The sequence below is a fragment of the Gallinula chloropus genome, assembly GCF_964237585.1.
Source record: "Gallinula chloropus genome assembly, chromosome: 2".
NCBI lineage: Eukaryota > Metazoa > Chordata > Aves > Gruiformes > Rallidae > Gallinula > Gallinula chloropus.
The window spans coordinates 121,788,021-121,807,479 of record NC_140086.1 but is presented as its reverse complement, the minus strand read 5'-3'; the positions used below and the strand labels follow the sequence as shown (position 1 = coordinate 121,807,479).

Sequence of the window (19,459 nt, the reverse complement as noted above, 5' to 3'; positions counted from 1 at the left end):
AGCCTAGCAGACTACTGATTCCATTGCTCAGTCTAAGTCTCAACACTACCTATATTTGCTTACATTCTACCAATGCAGATGAAAGCAGATGAAAGACAGTACTGGAGCTATGGTGAATCTAAATTTTGAGTAATACCAAGTAAGTCTAGTTAGAGCTTAAGTCACAGAACATCACATAGTGATGCTGGGAAAGAAAGAGATTAGGTCAAAATTGAATATTCATTCAATTATGGAAGCAAAACCTTGTTAGATGTAAGCTTTTTGTTTAGAAGAAAACTTGAGGACCCAAATGTCATAGATTTTAAAATCAGTAGTTTCATTACAATTTCACTACAATTCTCACCATCTCCTGTTGACAACAGTTGAACAGAGAGGATTCCTATGATCTAGCTTCCTGCAAGTCAAGAAACAAAATTAGAAGCCTTTTCTTTCTAGTTGCTTTGTCTACATAGACAAATTGAACAATGAAACTTTCATGAGAAGTTTTCAAATTCAAATGCATGAACTCACACAGTCAAAACCAAATATTCTCGAGTGTTTTCCTCTTTTCCTGTGTCCTGAAATGTAGTCATTCAAAACTGTCAGTTCTTCCTAAAAGCAGGACAGAATTCATTCATTCTAAATTGTGTGTATTATTCAGTTTGGGGAAGTCAATGCTAGAAGCTTTCTTGGTTTTAGCAGGGCATGTTGTTGGCCTTTCTTCTTTAATGAACATAATTCCATAAGTTCCTGATTTAGTTGTCAAATGTCTTGATACAAAATACCAATAATCAGGCAGTAATTCTGCAAGTTACAATGAGTCAAGGAAATAGCCTTTAAATAAATTGTCCTGTGACTGTAAACAGAAATTTCCTTATGGAATAAAACTAATTATTTGGTCCTATGTCAACATTTGATTATTAAGGGATATGACATGGGACTGGGAAATTATTCAGATATAACACGTGTAAATCAGGCTACAGAATACACACACAGTGCATCCTCCTGAGAAAGTACTTGTAATCAGATGACTGCAGAAGGTAGCAGCAAATACAAGTATTAGAAGGCAGAATACTATATAATCTCAGGTACATCACTGCCACCAAGCAAACTGAAGGAGAGGCCTATAGAAACCACAATTAAATCACGAAGAGTCAAAATTTAGCTGTAGTTAGTGTTTCAGCACTGTGACTACCTAACTTTGTGGAATCTTTTTTGAAATAGATAAATAAGTACAGCTATACCTGTTTGTTTGATTTTTGCACAGGATACAATAACAATTACAAGCATACAAGGAAAAAAAAAGATACACACAGTAGCAGTTAGGCACAAGATTGGAACTCAGGAGATGTAGGTCCTATTCTCAAATATGTTGAATATTTGCTGGATGATACTGGGCAACTTATTTTTTGTTTCTGTGTTCCCTAAATATGCTTTATATTGTCTATACAGCATTTAACCATACAGAAATTATTCATGGCAGAGCTGTCTCTTGCTACAATGGGAAACACAATGGACCCTGATCTCAGTGGAGTAAATCTATATACTAATGCCAAAAATTCTTTAGCAGCTTAGATAATGAATCTTCTGCGGCAGTTAATTGCCCTACATGTAGGAAAGAACTGATCCATTTCACAACAGAGAGAATTCCTCTTTGTTTACAACACAGAGGATTCCATCACTGTGTCCTTTACAACCAGGGAGAAGAGAAAAAACAAACAAGCCCAGTGAACGCTAGGAAAGAAACAGATCACCAAATCTCTGCTTGGATTTGTCTTGCTGGTTACAAGCTGTAGACACATTTACCTCTCATCTTGCAGTTACTGGGAAGACATCTACTCTCCTCTGCTGCCCAACATCTAATATTCCACCTTTCACTGCCACAAAAAACCACCACAAAATTTGCTTCAAATTTGAAAGTACTAAAAACACATAAAGAGAAACACAGTAGGAGTAATTAATTATACTCTATTTCTCAACAAAAATAATGCCATCATGTATGAATGGACACTACACTATCACACCAATCCAGACAAAATATAAACAATACTTCAAAACATGCTTCAAATAAGGTCTAAATTATTTCCAAGGTATTCAATGCACTCTAACAATTTAAAATAAGACATTTTTGCAAAAATATATTAAAGTAGGTTACTTAAATTGTAGATTGGTTTTACACTACTAAAATGCAAAATAATTTTGAGAGTTCATATGTAATTGGATCAGGATCAGCATATCAAGGTTTAATTTAAATTAAGTGGTTTTAGATAAAATATCAGTGCAATCAGTTCTATTGGCAGCCATATGTAGTGTGGCTGTATTACTTTGCAATCTATCAGATTTAACCATACTGCATTCCCTTTCTTCATTCTAGCAAAACAAAACTAATACTGAACCAGAATAGTAATTAATTTTTAGTAGCAACATTGCAGGAAATGAGTCATCTATGGTGATTCATGGTGGAAACTGTAATTACCTGGTGGTACCTTAAGAATCCTATGTCTTGACCCTCAAAAGACCTTTACTATCACTACTGTACCATTGTATAGATGTAAAGATAGTGTCTGATGACTTTTGATATTACATATATATAAAAAGAAGATTATATAAAAAGTAGATATATCTTTTAAATTCTTTTCTTTTTTTGTTAAACTGCCCATTGGGTCTTTTTTCACTGCTTCACAATTCAGGATGTTGAAGTCACACAGTGGAGGTGAAATAATACACTTGAACTGCTAGGAAAAGAATTCCAGCTAGCTATTTATAGTTACAAACCACTGGTAAAAAAATAAACAAACCAACCAACCTTTGCCAACCTATGAAGAGCACACAACATACATCTATATCATATCAGAAGCCATGTCAGTTGCAAATAATGACTACTAACATCTCATGCAAGCATTAGAATTTGTTACCATCCAAATGTAAGCAGAAAAATCCCTTCTAAATATAAAAATCATACTCATGGTGTTTAATCTGTTTCTCGTTACAGTACGGTGAACCTACATATTTTTTCTGTTTGGTCATATCATAAAGCTCTTTTTCTTCCCATAGAAAACATACATGGACATAAATAAGGTTACAGGCTTTGAACTATCATCCCAGAGAGCCTGACTATGCAGCAATTCTTTTCTTAAAAAATATAAACATAGAAGGTATGTACTGTTGGGAATTGTGTTTTCCTCCTAATGTATAAATCCAGAAGTATCTTTCCCAATGTCCCCTGTAAAGTGCTTATGCTGTAAACAAAGCAAAAATGAATGGTATCATCCTGAAATATCACGTGAGGTCTCCTGAGGGTGAAGCTGTCCCACACTGAAATTCCATCTGGATGCTATACAACAAGCAAAGGTTGCCTCTTTGGTAATCAGACAGCATCAACTGAAGTACAGGCAGGTTGACTTCATTAAGAGCATTTCTGAACACATTATTCAGAATCACAAGTTCTCTTTATCTGGACAGTTCTTTGTTCCCCTTGGATAACACAGATACCTGTGGAGGAAAAATCAGTAGTTAGTATCCGTTGGAAGTTAAGAATTCCCCACTATTCACAGTCACCAGGTAAAGCAGAAGAAAGATGATGTACCAGCATGATATCAAAGAACCTCAGAAGTCTATCAAAAGAAGTATGTTAGCTTAGACTTTACAACAGAGTTTGATGGAGAATCTCTGGGTGAAATTCTATCATTTATGTTACACACAGGGAATTAGTTCATATAATGATCCTCTGACTCAAATTTATGGACTAGTCTGCACTGCACACAAATAGAATTAGAGCAGCATGGTGCAAAGGTCTCCCGCAGCTAATCAATGAGGCCTGAATGCAACATAATGTATTTGTGGTCCAGCTTTAACTTGTGTTGCTGATGTAACATCTCCAGAGACTTCAGCACTACAGAGAACTAGTTGAAAGAAAGTCTTTAACACCACTTCTTTCTCCTTTTCTAATTCCTCTTCATACTGCTGCATAGAAAATTATCACAGCAAGTGATGGAGCTGCTTCAGCTTTATACAGGTGAAAATTATCTCATAATCAAGTTGTATCATATTGATATATATTACACATGAAGCCACATTAGCTGTAGTCACACAAGTAAAATATTTATTCATTCATATTAAGCATATTTTCTATGTCATTCTTGAATCAGAACTTCTGCAATATAGTTAAGAATATTTAATGAAAGCTTTGTGTGATTTTTTACATCATAAACCAACCCCCTCCAGAAATTTCCTTATGTGAAATCCCCAACACAGTTCATTGAAACCATTAACTACACCACAGAGACTCTTCTATTTAAGTTAATCAATAACTTGTGGTGGATATGGGTAGCTGTCCCTCTATGAGGACCAGCACCAGGTGATAACAGTATCCAGACTTTTCTTAAAATATAAAAAAGAATACTGTGGACACAAGTGCTCCAGCTGCCAGAGTGATGCCATGAAAAGCCGAAATAACTCAGTAGTCTTGGTGCCTACTAAGCAGGTGTTCTTTATTGCAGCACTGGGTGCACAGGGGATCTCTCCTCCTAATTTGTGCACTGAACAAGTTAGTTGCACTGCTTATATGCAGGTTATACACACACATTCACCACCTTTCAGAGAAATTAACATATTCATTACTTTTCCAGGAACTCATTTTCATAAGTTTCTACCCTTTTCTGCATACTTACTACAGTCTTTAGGTGACCTTCAAGGATCCTAGTGGTGGTTTACTTCATTCACTCACCTTCACCACTGTGTTTTTGCCATGAACTCTTGCACTTACCTTTCCTCCTCTTGTTTACCAGAGCCACATGAGCAGTCTTGGGGCCCCTTATAGCCTTAAGTTTTCTTGTTCTCTGAGGTAGTCCCACTAGAAAGCTTACAATGTGCTGGTACACACATTCCACAATACCACTGCTGCAAAATACGTTACTTATATCTACAGAAGTCTAGACAGTAAGTCTCCACTGGATTCATTGCTGCATAATACATTGTTGACACACACAAAACTCTGGACACTAAGTCCCTGCCAGATTCAGCCCTCTCTTCAAGAGGATCCCTTCTGTCCAAGCTTTTGAGCTTGATTCTGGTGGTCCTGTGTGTCTACCTTTTCTACTGTCTGCCCTTACTGCAAGCCACTCCCTTCACCTGGTCAGTCCCAGTCACAGCTGGTTCTTCCTTTTCCCCATACCAGTCTCCTTGCCAGGATTCCTATGTACTATCTCTTGCTTATTCTTGGCTCTGTATTACATGTCTAGATTATCTACTGCTCACTTCCTACCCTACATTTTATCAGTTGCTACTTACTATTTCTTTGACCTTAAGATGATCAGACAGACTCACTTTCTGTCTGATGTCTAGACTGATCTGATGATACTTCAGGGTCTATTAAGGCTACCATTAAGTATATACCTACTGTGATTTTTCAAAATTATAACTTGGTTACATTACCATTAATTTCTAAGAGAAGAGTAAAAGTCATATCTGGGACCTTCTTGGTCAAATTTTAAATCCTTGCTCTAACACCCAAGTTATTAAACAAAACATCACTAGAATGTTTTTATTACAGGCAAGCAATGTAGGGCAAAGCTTTATGTTTTCAATGCCTTCATCCGGTGCTATAAAGGCTAAAATCTTTCATCTCCTGCCATGGCACAGATTTCTAGAACTACTGGACCCCATGGAAACTTGGAAAACTCAGGAGGATCAAGGTGTTTCACAGATAGACAATCTCAGTAAGACAAACAGCTATTCCTTCTTTTTACATAATCTTCAGATGATTGGTCTTAATTAAAAGGTTTCAAATGAGTTTTTAAAGCTAGGGCTGATACTTTGATGATGCCTAAGAGTTATAGTCTCTTTACAGAGTATCATGTTAGAAACATGAAGATGTGACTTTTCTTTATAGGTAGACACAAGTTCTGCTAGCAAGAAAGCAGTCTTTCAGGACAAGGGACACAACTACAGTATTTAGAGGAATGCTGTGCCTGTTAGTACCACCCTGACATCCTAGAATGTCAATGTAACAATGTGCAAATCCTCCCCCAGCCACAGTCACGAAGGATAAAACAGTTAAAAAGGATTTATCTTTATATGGCCCTGATTACTGAACACCGAGGCCAATCCAGTCTTCCATTTCTTTGAAAACCTCCAGACGGTCTTTCACTTAACCTAAGAATTCCCCAAACTCCTTTCAACAGCATCTCAGCTAAACTGCTTTAGCCAGACCAAACCATTAAAGCCTTAACAAAAAAAGAAAACTTCCTCTTCACTTCAACTCAAAATGTTTAGTTCACAGTAGCTTTATAAGATTCAGGACCACTACAGCAAGACTGATTCCAGGTTACAGGGATCTTTCTGAACTACCTTGAGTAGTGCCTTCTTATTTGATGTTATTTGACAGACTTTGTCTATGTTCTGTACCAGAACTCAGCAAGCAGGTATCTCAGAAGTCAGTTTCAAAGTAAATCTTTTCCTCAAACTGGTCGAAAGACCCGTTTCAGAACTGCAGGAGTTAACCCATCTTATCTCAGCCAAACAAGTCTGTGACGACAGATGCTTCTACTCAAAGATGGGAAGCTCATATAAGAATGTCTGAGAGCTCAGGGCATGTGATCTCTGCAAGGGATCAGAGCCATCTGCGTAGTGTTGAAAACAGTCGTTCTCACAGTCCAAATGCTGACAGACAGCTTCATAAACATGTGCTTTTTTTCTACAGACAATGTGAATTTCAGGCATTTCCACTGTCAGGAGACCACTTCACTTTGTATATTCATCACTGAACTGTATCAGTGACTCAGTATCCACCAGTCAGCCAAAATTCAAGCCAGATGCTTCTTCATTTTTTCCAACAAGAGGTGAAATGCACCTTTCCACATCTCTTATTGCTAAAGAGGATCTTCAGCTGAGTGAGGTGAGAGGTTCTGCATCAATGACAGTCCTACCACATGACCAGATTATTTTGGTATTTGCACCAGATGGGTGTCTAGTTCACTTCTCCATTCTGCACAATGCAATCTCATTAATTACAGCCAGGTTCTACATCTAAGCCTTTTATACCTAGCAGCTCCTATACTAGCTAAATCTAGCAGTTTTGTTGCTGACTAACTGCTGGAGCAATAAACAGTTTCTGCTACAGTGCCTATCATTCTGAATCACACTGAAAAAAGCCTAAAATAAAGACCGACTTACTAACCAAACTGGGAAAAGTGCTTGACTATGGTATTGTAACAGGAGAAAAATGCAAATCCTTTTTTGTGTGTGTTATTAGATTACTGGCCATCCCTTAAGTGACCAGAACATCCCTGCAATTCTCTAAAAATCCAGTTAGCAATTAAGTTTTTCACACTTGATCACCTGATTTTGACTTGCACAGCTGCTAATACCCTAGGTCTAAGGCACACAGTTCCCTAGTTTAGAAGTCATTATTTCTCTGGAGCTCCACTGTACCATTAACAGGAAGGCTAGCACGTGTCTTCTGAGTACAGCCAATATTGGTGCAGCTGCAACAACTCAGTAAAAATTATGTCTCTAGCAAGCATGAAAAGGTGCAGTGTGGCTATCAACATGTGCAGTGGTGATCTCTATCCAGCAAGTGTCTTTCAATCAATCTCTTGGCTACCCACTTCGTTGTCATCGGAATACTCTATATTCATCAGTGCAACAAGGATTAGTCACTGCCTTACCCTAGGAGTTGGATGAAATCGAAGCTAGGATCAATAGCTACCCCATGCTTTCATGTTGCACCTCCTTTTTCTAACTTCTGTAGAGTCGTGGCTTGGGAAAGGTAGGCCAATACTGCCTCTCAGTGGAAGGACAGCTAACTCAAAAGATACAAGGAATGCTGGTCTGTGGGAATAGGACTACATGTTTCCAGTGCTGCTCAGACCCTCAACTGAGAGCCACCAGAACTGCAGGTGGGCAGTTCAGAGACTCCTGCTGCCACGGATGTTTGGAAGAAAAAGAAGTAGTACTTCGTGAGATTTTTTTTTTTACCTCCTTGGGAAGAAGTATAACTGGACAGATTCCTGGTATGACTAATAAACACTGCTGGCCAAAACAATCATCTTCTGTATATATGAGATTACAAGAATCAACAGGGAAAGCCATTTGGAAGAAGAAAACAATTAATAGAAAATGCCAGACAACATTAGCAAGAAGTGGTGCCAGAATGGAATAAAAAGTGGCAGAGTGTCTTAAATCAACTAGATATCACTAAAGTCAAAAAATCCACTTTCAAGTCCAGGACCACTGAAGCTGTGTACTTTTATTTACTGTGTAGTTTGGTATGCTCTAAATCATTAAGAAAAGGATTTACCTCAGCTAAATACAAATCTGAATCCTTTAGTCATGTAACACTATTAAAGAGGTGCATTACTGTTGAAGAACAAATAACACAGGAAGAATTTGCAGCTAGGAAAAGCTCCATTAAAGCATTTCTATTTTTGAGCAATGTACCCAGGTAGCATAGACCAAATACAGATGAGGAAAAATTTGGCATTTGCTGTCGTTCCTGAGCTATATTATCCTTCTGTGAATAATACCTTGAGCTAATCTTTGAGTAGTTAAAAATGCATAACTATCATTAAAGCCAGTCTTGACAGTTTTCCTCTTCATGAAATAGATCTAACTGCACAAATGGTTGCTTCTCTAATACTAAAACTTGAATGACAATGCAAAAGATTGAAATGAACAAAGTTATGAAAATTATAAGTGACAACACATCAATGCATGCACTTGATTACAAAGACTATTTCCTGTATCGCAACCATTTTTTTCCCTGCAAAATTAATGTTGAAACATTTGTCTCAAACAGACCTCTGGTCATACGACCTTCTTCTGATTTTGGCTGGGATAGAGTTAATTTTCTTCATAGTAGTTAGGATGGAGCTGCTTTGGATTTGCGCTGGAAGAGGAATCGATAACACTGGGAAATTTAGTATGTGAGCAGAGCCAAGGCCCTTTCTGCTCCTCACACCACCCCACCAGTGAGTGGGATGGGGTGCACAAGGAGTTAGGAGGGGACACAGCTGAGACAGCTGACCTCAAATGACCAAAGGGATATTCCATACAATGTGATGTCATGCCCAGCATATAAAACTGTGGGAAGAAGGAGCAAGGGCAGGACATTGGGAGTGATGGTGTGTGCTTTCCCAAGTAACCATTGCGCGTGACAGAGCCCTGCTGTCCTGGGGATGGCTGAACCCCCACCTGCTCATGGGAAGTGGGGAATGAATTCCTTGGTTTGCTTTGCTTGTGTGTGTGGCTTTTGCTCTACCTAATTAACTGTGTCCATCTTAGCCCATGAGTTTTCTCACTTTTACTCTGCTGATTCCCTCTTCCATGCCACTGAGGGAGTGGCTGCACAGTGCTGAGCTGCTGGCTGGGGGTTACACCATGACAGAGCTATGGCACTCACCTGAACACAACTCCTGTCTCTGACCAGTGCTACTTATGTTTATTTATAACAAATCTTTTGTCATATAACTGAGTTTCTGCTTGGGTTAAGTCTCTTGATGCAATTCATTAAAAATAGATTTCTGCATCAATTTGGGTATTACATGTCTACTTCAATATAAAAAAAGCACAATCAAAGTTTGAAACCAATATTCATTGTCCTGTTCATAACCAGGCTCACAAACAAGGAGCTTCCCTCTTGTGCAGTATAATATTAAATCAGAAAAAGAGAAAAAAGAAAGAGTGTCACAATGGATGCAATGGAGTAACTTTGAAACATTACAGGGTTGGGTTTTTTAATGCATGTTTACCAAATTTCTGTGTAAATAAGCAATACAATCAGAATGTTGAGTGATTTCAGGAGATTAGTGATAAATGGGCACAAGTTGATTGTTCAAGACAAAGCTGAGGGTCATTATCCTCAGCTGGTCATTAATCCCCGTGAAATGATGGTATTGAGATTGTAATTACTACTGTAATGAAAATGGGGGAAAAAGCATGACATTCTTCTGATGAAGCTGTCTCAGTTTCTAAAGAATTCATGTTGCTCTCATCACTCAATCAAGTTGGTTGAATAATTTTTAACCCTTTATACAGCTTATCCTTCTACAATTTTCATGGCATCACATCACTCAAAGTTTGGTTTCACATCACATATTCTTGGAATTCTGGGGGCACAGCAAAGAGGCAACAGTGATGGGAAAGAAAGGCAATGCACACAAACCCTCCAAACCCGCAAAATTAAAAAAAATATATACTTTTTAAAAATGTTTTCTCTATAAAGTATGCTTGCCCCACAAGGTAGGAGATTCCATTATTATGCTACATGGTATCTAGCTGTTTATTCTGCATTTAATAGTGCTTTTACCAATAGCACACTTGTCCCATGTTGTTGCATAAAAGCTGTGGAATTTTTTTGTTCACAGAATTCACCATGTTGTAGCCTTACAACATATGGAACCGATACTGTCAAGTTAACTTTTTTAGAAATCATGAAGAAATTTGGCCCTAAAATGAAGAAACATCTTAAAGATTTGCAACCTCACAAATCAAGCTTGTGGTGCTCTGATGTGCCTTCTGATGACTTTTGAACCCTTGGAATTCTTTTTATCACATTTCTATTAGAAGAGATAGAAACTTATTAAGGGCAGAAAGGAAGACAATGTGTTTCCTGCTAGAAATACTGCCATCCCCTTTCCACTGTGACACACACGTGTTGCACCTCTACAACTTCCCATTTTAGAAACTGAAGAACTCAGTGTAAAGTAAAAGCCTTTAAAATAAGCTAATAAAGTTTAAAAAAATAGGTGTATTGCCCTATATGTTGCTGAAGCAAACAAGACAGAAATATTCATTACTCCTACTTTTTCCTAAAGCTCTTCTGTGAACACTTTTCTAAGAAGGGGAACCAAGAAAAGCTGCAGGTGGTACTGAATTTCTGTTGGGAAATTTGCAATTGCTTCTGAAATGTTTCACTATAAGATAGAAAAGAAGTAGGGCAAGGCTCAAACCATTTTTAGGCATGAATGGGTGATAGGATGTTGCTCTGAGGGCTGCAAACCAAATTCTATGGGAGGGCACTGATAAGTGATTTGCAGCACAGCTTGGGAGTGATTTGTCCTTCCAGCTTCCTTAAGCTCTTTGGAGTGTTTGAGGTGAAACCTAATGATTCTGTGTCTGCTAGCCAAATTAATCATTCAATACTGGACAGCTATCGAAACTGGGCTGTGTGGCTGTTTGGGGAGACTGTGAGGGGAAAATAAAAAAAAAAAAAGAGAAAAAACCCAGCTTAAGTTCTGAAAGCTCTGAATGACATTGAGTAGAACACCCTTTAGAAAACATGTCAAGACCTCTTGAAATAGAGACATGTTTTCGATGGGCAAGGCCAAAGTGTGGTCTGTCAATTTTCTGGAGAGAAAGAAAAATAGTAAGCTATTTGGGAGTAGAACCTTGTCTGGAAAAACAGTAATGTAACAGTGACAAGGGAACCAAACAATTACACATCACAGCAGGTAACAGGATTCAAAAGCACAGTGAAAAACCAAGGGCAGGTAGTGCTTCTAGTGACAGACCAACAACTGGGCTGCAGGATGGCTATTCTGTATCTGCCAGCTAAAGCCAGGAGGTGCTAGAGAGTGACATGGACGTAACAGAGTGGCTCAAAGTCTACAACAGTGGCTGTTACATGCACACATTAACACTCCTAAACAAGAAGGAAAAAAAAATAATCAAATCTACTTCTAAGGAGATTCACACCTATAAGGAGATTTTACTCTATTCCTTTCACCCGCTCCAAAATCAATTTCGTCTCTGCTACAAGTCCCATGAATAAAGCACTGGCTGCGGATAATGTTATCAGTGATGCTCTAAATAGTTGCTTGACTCATGGGAAACACAATCAGACTTGATCCTGGGAAACCCAAATATGTAGCATAGCTACAAGAAGGATGAAGTAAAGAAGGATGCTGAGCATCCACTGGCCTTCTCCAGATTGTGTGTGGAAATGTACTTCTTTCTCTTTTCCCTGTTTCCTTCTGCAGGATAAACATAGCATAGAGGAGACCACCTTCCACACTGTACTGTCATTCCATGTGGCTATGAAAAATGTCACCCCTAAAATAATTTTTTTTAAAATATAGAAAAATAACTTGTGATTCTACAGAATGTCTAGGGAACTCCAGCACAGCTGAAAAAACAAGTTGTCCTAAACAAATCTGGAAAAACAATGTTAATTATTTTACTGCTGATAGTCTCTAGTGCATTTCTGTGGCACTCCGGTGTCACATGCTGAAAGCACCAGCATATCTGCCTTTACATTTCAGTGGTTACCTTAACAGAGATAGGACATGGGGAAGCGGAGTGAAGCCAGACCAAGGGAACTTCAGGTCAGACATTAGGGAAAGGTTCTTCGCTAAGAGGGTGGTTGGTCCCTGGAACAGGCTCCCCAGGAGAGTGGTCACAGCATCAAGCCTGTCAGTTCAAGGAGCATCTAGACGAAGCTTTCAGTGATATGGTTTATTTTTAAGAGGTCCTGCAAGGAGCAGGAAGGGAGTTGGACTCAAAGATTCTTATGGGTCCTCTCAACTTGACATAGTGTATGATTTCCATTAATAGATAGCTTATTTTTACAGTAGTTTGTGTAAAATACTCAAGTCCATATTCAGCACACACCTGCCGCTCCATTTCAGTTAATGACATGCTTTTTTGCCAGCTTGTAAGATAAATGCCTATAAAACTACAACACATTTATACATTTGTAGTAAGACTTGCCAGATCTTGATGCAAAAATGAGAGCTTTTTTCTTTTTGTAAGTTGTGTGATATTTTTTTTCCACAGCACCAAATCTTGGAAGCTTGTGATTAGGACAAAAATTTAAAATACTTGAAAACACTTATAAACAAATTTGTTAGACCTCATGGCTGAAAAAGTGATCTGTAAACATGATTTATGTATACCCTGAAGGTTTAAAGAGTGAATTATCATTTTATTTTGGGAGCACTGAATCATGACTTTTCAATCCTTACAGCTGGCAGCTGCAAGACACTTGTAAGCTGGAATTCCAATTTAATGACTAGCTATAAAAATATTCAGACTAACATTTAAACTTTTCAAGCTAGAGCCTATCCATACAGAAAAGTTTACAGAAATAATAAATAGCTGAAAAATAGCACTGAGGCACAAGGATCTATGAATTCTTAAACCCACTTAATATCTGCGTAAGGGGATTGAGGTATGCGGTGGGTGTATGTTTTAGAAAAACATGCTGCAGTCACCTGAGCTTTAAAATGAAGGAACAGACTTACTTGATGGAAGTTGTGAACTTGTTTTGCACTACAGAATATCCAAGATGATAAATAACAGGCTAGCAGGTAAAAAGAATGAGAAATGCTAAGCCTATGTTGTGGACTCAGAAAATATATGAAAAACATTGTTATTCTTGTGTCCCTCAAAGGCTTCCTGCAGGAAAGATATACCATCTCTAGGAGAAGGAATTTGCCTGTTTCAAAGGCTGAGAATTTTTTTTTCCTCCTCTGCTCTTTTCTGCTAGTAACCACTTATACTGCTTGTTGTGCTCTATTCAAATATTTAACTAATATGTCAGCTTTATCCTTTCAACCCTGCAATGGTAGAGCATTATAATAAATATACTTCTATTTAAATTAAACTTTTGTTCAGCTGTGGTTTTATAAGGGAAAAATGTGAGGAAATTGGTGCTACACTTGTACCACTCTATCATTTGAATGAAGAAAACAGATGTGGCCAAAAAAATCCTGTTTAGATTAGCTAATGTGTCCCAAGCCCATTTATTCCAGTCCATGCATTCATGTATTATAATAAACCAAGTATTGCACTAAGTTCAAAGTGAAATTGCAATCACATAAACAGGCAGATGATACATTTGGTTTTAGCACATCATAATTAACTTTTTCTTTTTAAATTAAACAGGCTCACCTGTTAGAAGAGAAATTGTAATAACTACTTTCCTCTAGAACCTCTTCAATTAGAGTCTACAAGATAAAGGGAATTAATTTCAGTAAGTTAACCTTATTAAAAGTAATAAACTAATACATAGGGGTGTATTTATAGCTTACCTGCAACTGTTCATATGTTATCCCTTCTGCTATGTCAGAAGTGCCAACAATACCTTAAAGTAAAAGGCAAGTAATGTTATACTACTGAATGTGGGGTTTATGCTCCCTCATCAGTTTCTTAGCAATCCTATTATAAATGCAATGACAAGAGAGATGCTGGATTATGAGCAGTTTATTCCACTGACCACAGTGACACCCCACAAAGGTGGGAGGCATCTTATGGCATGATGTGAACATCTGAGGTACTCAATATTATCACATTAGAAAGAATTCTAACTGATGGAAGATATTTTAAATACTTAATGTAACAAAAATCAGCCATACAACTTTCTTATTCTTCCCCACTTAAAATTTATAGTGGAAAGGGCACACAGCCAGCAGCAATTTGTGAGGACAGAAGCATTCTTTGCAGGTTAAGAGACTCAGAAATTACAGATACCGAGCATCTGATCAAATTGCACTGTTGTCTCTATGAACAAAATAAAGTTCATAGTAAAAGTGATGGCTATGGACTGAATTCTTACTCAGCTATAGCCCTTGACACCTAATATTATTTCAGTTTTTGCAATAAGCTGTGGAACTGATATGCCAGTTTCAACACAAAGGTCAGCGAAACCAAAGTTCACTTCTTTATGGCATCACAATTTTTAATCTCACTGTGTCTTCCAGTCCAAGGATTGGAACACAGCTTTTCCTGTATTTAGACGAATGGAAATGGCACAAATACCAAAAACAGGCTGCGCATTTCCGTTATGTCCACTACACAGAAGTTTATGATGAATTAAGTCACTGAACTAGGAATTGTTGTTCACCACCAGAGATGGAGGTAGGTTTGAATAAAGATGGAATTCAAGATTTGTCACTCTGAGCATCACTAATCCAAAGTATATTTGACACCCTCATTTTCTCAAGTATATGTATACACTCTACACTATAAAGATGTGGTGCAGCATGTAGCATTTCTCTCCTCAAGTTTGTAGGGCTTTATCTAGCTAATTAAATCACCCCAATGTAACTGTTTTAAATATGACAGAGGAACAACAAAGGGTTTAAATAGAGTTTAGTTTAAGTCACACACACAAAGACAGGTAAATCCTAAGCTGTATATTTTCAGTTACAAAATATTTCTATTGATTTTCATGGATGAAACATGGGTTGTTTGCATCTTTCATATTGCTTTGTAGTTCCAGAATACACTTTCTTTAAACAGTAGAATGCTCCATCAATGTTAATCTACATATCTTACCCGCAAATAAACAAAACAAAAAACAATCAAAGAAAAAACCAAAAGCTGACAATGAAAATAGTCAAGTATATTTTTATCTTTAAAGAGAGATCTTAGAGCAACAATTACTTCTGCTTAATACCATATAATTTATTAGAAATATGTGTGCCACTACAGAGGTTTTGTTCTTTCTTTACCTTTTCTGTCATCTGGAAGAAACATATTTCTAGATGAAGAGGGAAGTACTACACGACAATCTGCTGTGAAGAAGTTTGGCTCAATCAATTCAGGAGACCCTTGCAGCAGCTGGTGAAGAAGGAAAAAAAAAAAAAAAGAAAAAAGAAAAGGATAAAATCTCCCCCCTTCCCTTTTATCAAAATTTTAGGCTTCTATAAGGCAGTGTACCCTTTCCTACATTTCAAAGTCAAAGAGGACTTAAATAGTTTTTTCATTGATCTAAAAAGTAACACAATTATGAACATCCTACCTTCTTTTCAACCAACTGCCAACCAGCACGTAGCATAAAGCACCAAATTCTTTAGGCTATCTGAATAATATGTCATAAACTACATGTTTGCATGAAGATATTTGAGGGAAGTGTATTCCCTCAAACCTAGAAGAGAAATTGTTGATGACCCTGTTTTTCAAAGTGAAATTGTTAGTCCACATTCAAGTGGTGTAAGTCACATTAGAGGGCTCCCAGTGCTTCTGAGACCTGAAAGTCTGGTCAGCTATTTTATTACCTGAACAAGGATACTGACATTAAACTTCAAAACATCTAGATTTACAAATATCTACTCTGACATTAAAGTATCTTTGTGGGCAGCAATGAAATTCCAGTTATGCATTTCTGCCCCATGGGAACACTTTTCCAGATACAGAAACAAGAATATCTGTTGTTGCATGAACTTTACCCCACCGTTGATCAGTGAAGGAATCTTTTTGTTTCTTACTCTAATTAGGTTTTCTAATTCAACATAGTTTAAAAAAAACAGGTCAAATTTTATTCATAGAAATTGCACAATCTCATAACAACACTTGCTGAAAGAGTTAAGCCCGTTTCCTCTATTTAGGTTCTTCCTATGACCCACAAATGATATCCATATTACCCAAAATAATTATGATGGCGGTTTTGGTAACTATGTCCCATTTGTTCACTGATGCTTATCAATTCTCCATCCTTCTAACCGTGCTTTTTGTTGTTGCTTTCTATTAGTATTTCTAAAGCTATTTCCTTTAGGTTAGAAATGCCCAGAATTGCATTCACCACTTCAAACATCCTCAATTTGCTACCATAAATAGTGCATTTCTTCCTTTTTTCTTAAGGTTTAAATCCAGTAGCTTTGAAGCTAACATAATTTTACAGTTAACATTTAAAAATTTATAAATAATTAAGTTTCAAATGCCCAGAAATAAAGAAGTTACATTAAATTTATAATAAAGATTCCCTTTTTCTTACCATTTTTTGGTCACCCTTTCCTGAAAGCACCAACTCAATAAACAATTAGCAAATATTTCCATAGATTTATTGTTATGGCTGAAAATCAGGAATTGTTTCATGTAAACCCCAGATTGATTTACAGGAGAGCAAACTGGCATAAAACCGATGGCTCAGAGAGAGGCATCTTTATCTGTATTTCAAGAAAATGTACTACCTATGTAAACACTAAGTAGGCACCTTCCATGGAGCTTAAGATCTCAGATTAGTAGTTACAAGAGTACAGGAAGGAGTTAGCATTTGTGGTCAGTTCATTCCATAGCAAACATTGGCTTAGAAGATTCCACAATTCAGTGCAAGAAGGTGACAATCAAATTAGATTTTACAGGAGAATTATATGAGTGGTAATAAATTATCTTTGTCATCAAATTTTAGATACAGTAACATACCTAATAACTGCTTTGTCATCTATTAAAAAATTAAATATCTTAGATCCACAGTCAGTCACAGTACACACAGGTAGAGGACATCGTTCTCAAATCCTCTGCTGACTACAGTCTTCTCAGAGGTTTTTGAGGAATGTTTAGAAATTCCAGCATTAGTCATTAACTCTTTCTCTGTTGAAGAGCACCCAGAACGTCATTGGGAAATATGCAGGCATGGTTCTTTAGCTATGCCATCCTTTCAAATCTACAGAAAACTGATGACACTAACCTGTTGCTGACACACTCTGCAACACGGTATGCTATATTCAAGACACTCTGGGACAATGTTTTAATAAAATTCATAGTAATCAAATAAAGGATAGCTAGAGATATTACAAAGATTTCCTTTTTAAAGTGTCACCTTACACTTATATTTTTGTGGCATACATATCAATAGTTTAATTCAAATAGAAGAAAAGGCAAAGTAGCCAACAGATAGTAATTGGTGTACTACACCTTTTTCATTTCTGATTTCAGATTACAAGGATTGCTCTGCTGACTGAAGAGGGACTTCTTGAATCTCTCAATGATTCTCCTTTTCAAGTTGCACTGCAAAGCTGGAGGGAGCTACACAAACGAAGAGACAGATGTTTTCACTGCTCAGTTACACCTCCCAAAAGATGACCTAATCAGCAGTACATTTATTGAAAAAAGTAGCTACACTGTGAAAAGAAACATTGTTACTTAATAGCATGGTAATAAACAACAGTACAAAACTTGATTTAACGGCTTATTATAAAAATGTCCTTAATTTACCCGTTCTGTCAGGCTTGGCATATCATATAACTCAGTCCCTCTAGCCTTGAAGATCATCATGAGGAGCCTAATACAGGTAATACTGGATTGGTCTCCCTAGTCAAGATGCTAATACTTGGGGCATTTTTCTGACACCCATAGCACATTGGACTGGATTTCATAGCAGCTCTATTGAGTCACTCCAGGTGAAATTAATGGAACTCCGAGAAGCTTAGACATTCTTTCCATGTCTGCAGACATAAATGTATATCTTCCTGTTGCTTCAACAGGTTCTTTTAAGGCCCTTATGTGCATCTGAATACAATTCTAATGTCTCTCTTGCTAGAAGCTTCCTGTGGGAAGTAATCTACATTTCACTTGTCTATAAAGTAAAACTGAATTTTTATCTTTTTTCTCTTCTATTTTTGATTGGAAAAGTACACATCTTTCAAATGTATTTACAAAAGAAAAGCAGAAATCACACTTTATTGTATTTTAGCGTCTTCAACTGACAGCTCAAATGAGGTCTCTTCCTTTGCTTCCTGTGATTTTGAAATCTTTTTTATGGTCCAAAAGTTCATGCAAAGCTTCAGCTCTCAGTCACTCAAATGACACCAACCCAAGCTGAAGACAATTCTAGGTATATGCTACCTTTTTGGAAGGATCTCCTACACTTTTTCTGTATAGCTGCTTATACCTGCTGACAGTGTTTATGAAACTATTATTTTCTACCATTTAGAATCTAATCACATCTTTGCTATAAATTCACTAAGTGCTACTCCACTGAATTCAGGAAGCTTTTTGTTGCTCAAGAAAGGTTTGACCACTAACAACTCACACTCATTTTTCCCCACTCGAACAAGTTACTGCTCTTAGATGGATTTAAACCTGGAACAGCTATATCTTCCTCACAGGAGTCCTGAGATTTGCTCTGGCAAAGCAGGGATCAAGGTTTCTTGCTAAGCTTAAAAGACTTCATCAGACATGGTTGCATGAAGTTTTCTATTACAAATAGGTACAACTCTCTTTTCACATAGACAAGGCCATACACGTATGTTTTAAGTCAGATGCTGAATGTTCCTTAGCCTGTGGTAAAAATAAAAAATAAAAAATGAAGCCTTAGAAAAGGCCTGCAAGATGCTCTACAGCCTACCTGCCACTGCAATGAACTGTGCACAGTTAATGTACCATGGGCATACCCTGATATTCTGCAGAAAAGGTGAGAAACTTGGAGTTGCCTCAGGCACTGGTGTTCATTTTTAGCTTTTGTTTTAATGAAATCAGATGTCAGATCAGTTACAACAGCAAAAAAAAAAAAAAAAAAAAAAGAGGCCAAGGATTTACATAATGCTTTTTTAAAAGCTTTCTTTTACATTGTTTTCCAGAGATCACTCTGATTCCCGTTCCCATGGAAACTGGATTGGGAAGGATGCTGTTTGCAGCCAAAAACTAACAGGCAAGAACACTCCCTTGTAAACTTCAGTTTAGAATTGTCAGCTGAAACACTTAACAGAGTTTTAGAAAACAGCTATGTTTTCTATAAAAAATGTTCTACCTTACATTTGTA

At 37.2% G+C, this 19,459-nt stretch overlaps 1 protein-coding gene across 1 annotated transcript in view; it reads right to left on the bottom strand.

Annotated features, from left to right (window-relative positions):
• Positions 1-3,350: 3,350 nt before the first annotated feature.
• Positions 3,351-19,459, bottom strand: part of NEK10 (NIMA related kinase 10) — a gene marked incomplete at its 5' end in the record, with an annotated part of 90,468 nt that continues 74,359 nt past the window's right edge. The window contains 5 exons of the mRNA XM_084280378.1: positions 3,351-3,471; positions 13,870-13,925; positions 14,010-14,062; positions 15,432-15,540; positions 17,614-17,724. Coding sequence (XP_084136504.1) covers positions 3,417-3,471; positions 13,870-13,925; positions 14,010-14,062; positions 15,432-15,540; positions 17,614-17,724 — 384 coding nt within the window. The 3' untranslated portion in view covers positions 3,351-3,416. The remainder of the gene's footprint in view (positions 3,472-13,869; positions 13,926-14,009; positions 14,063-15,431; positions 15,541-17,613; positions 17,725-19,459) is intronic.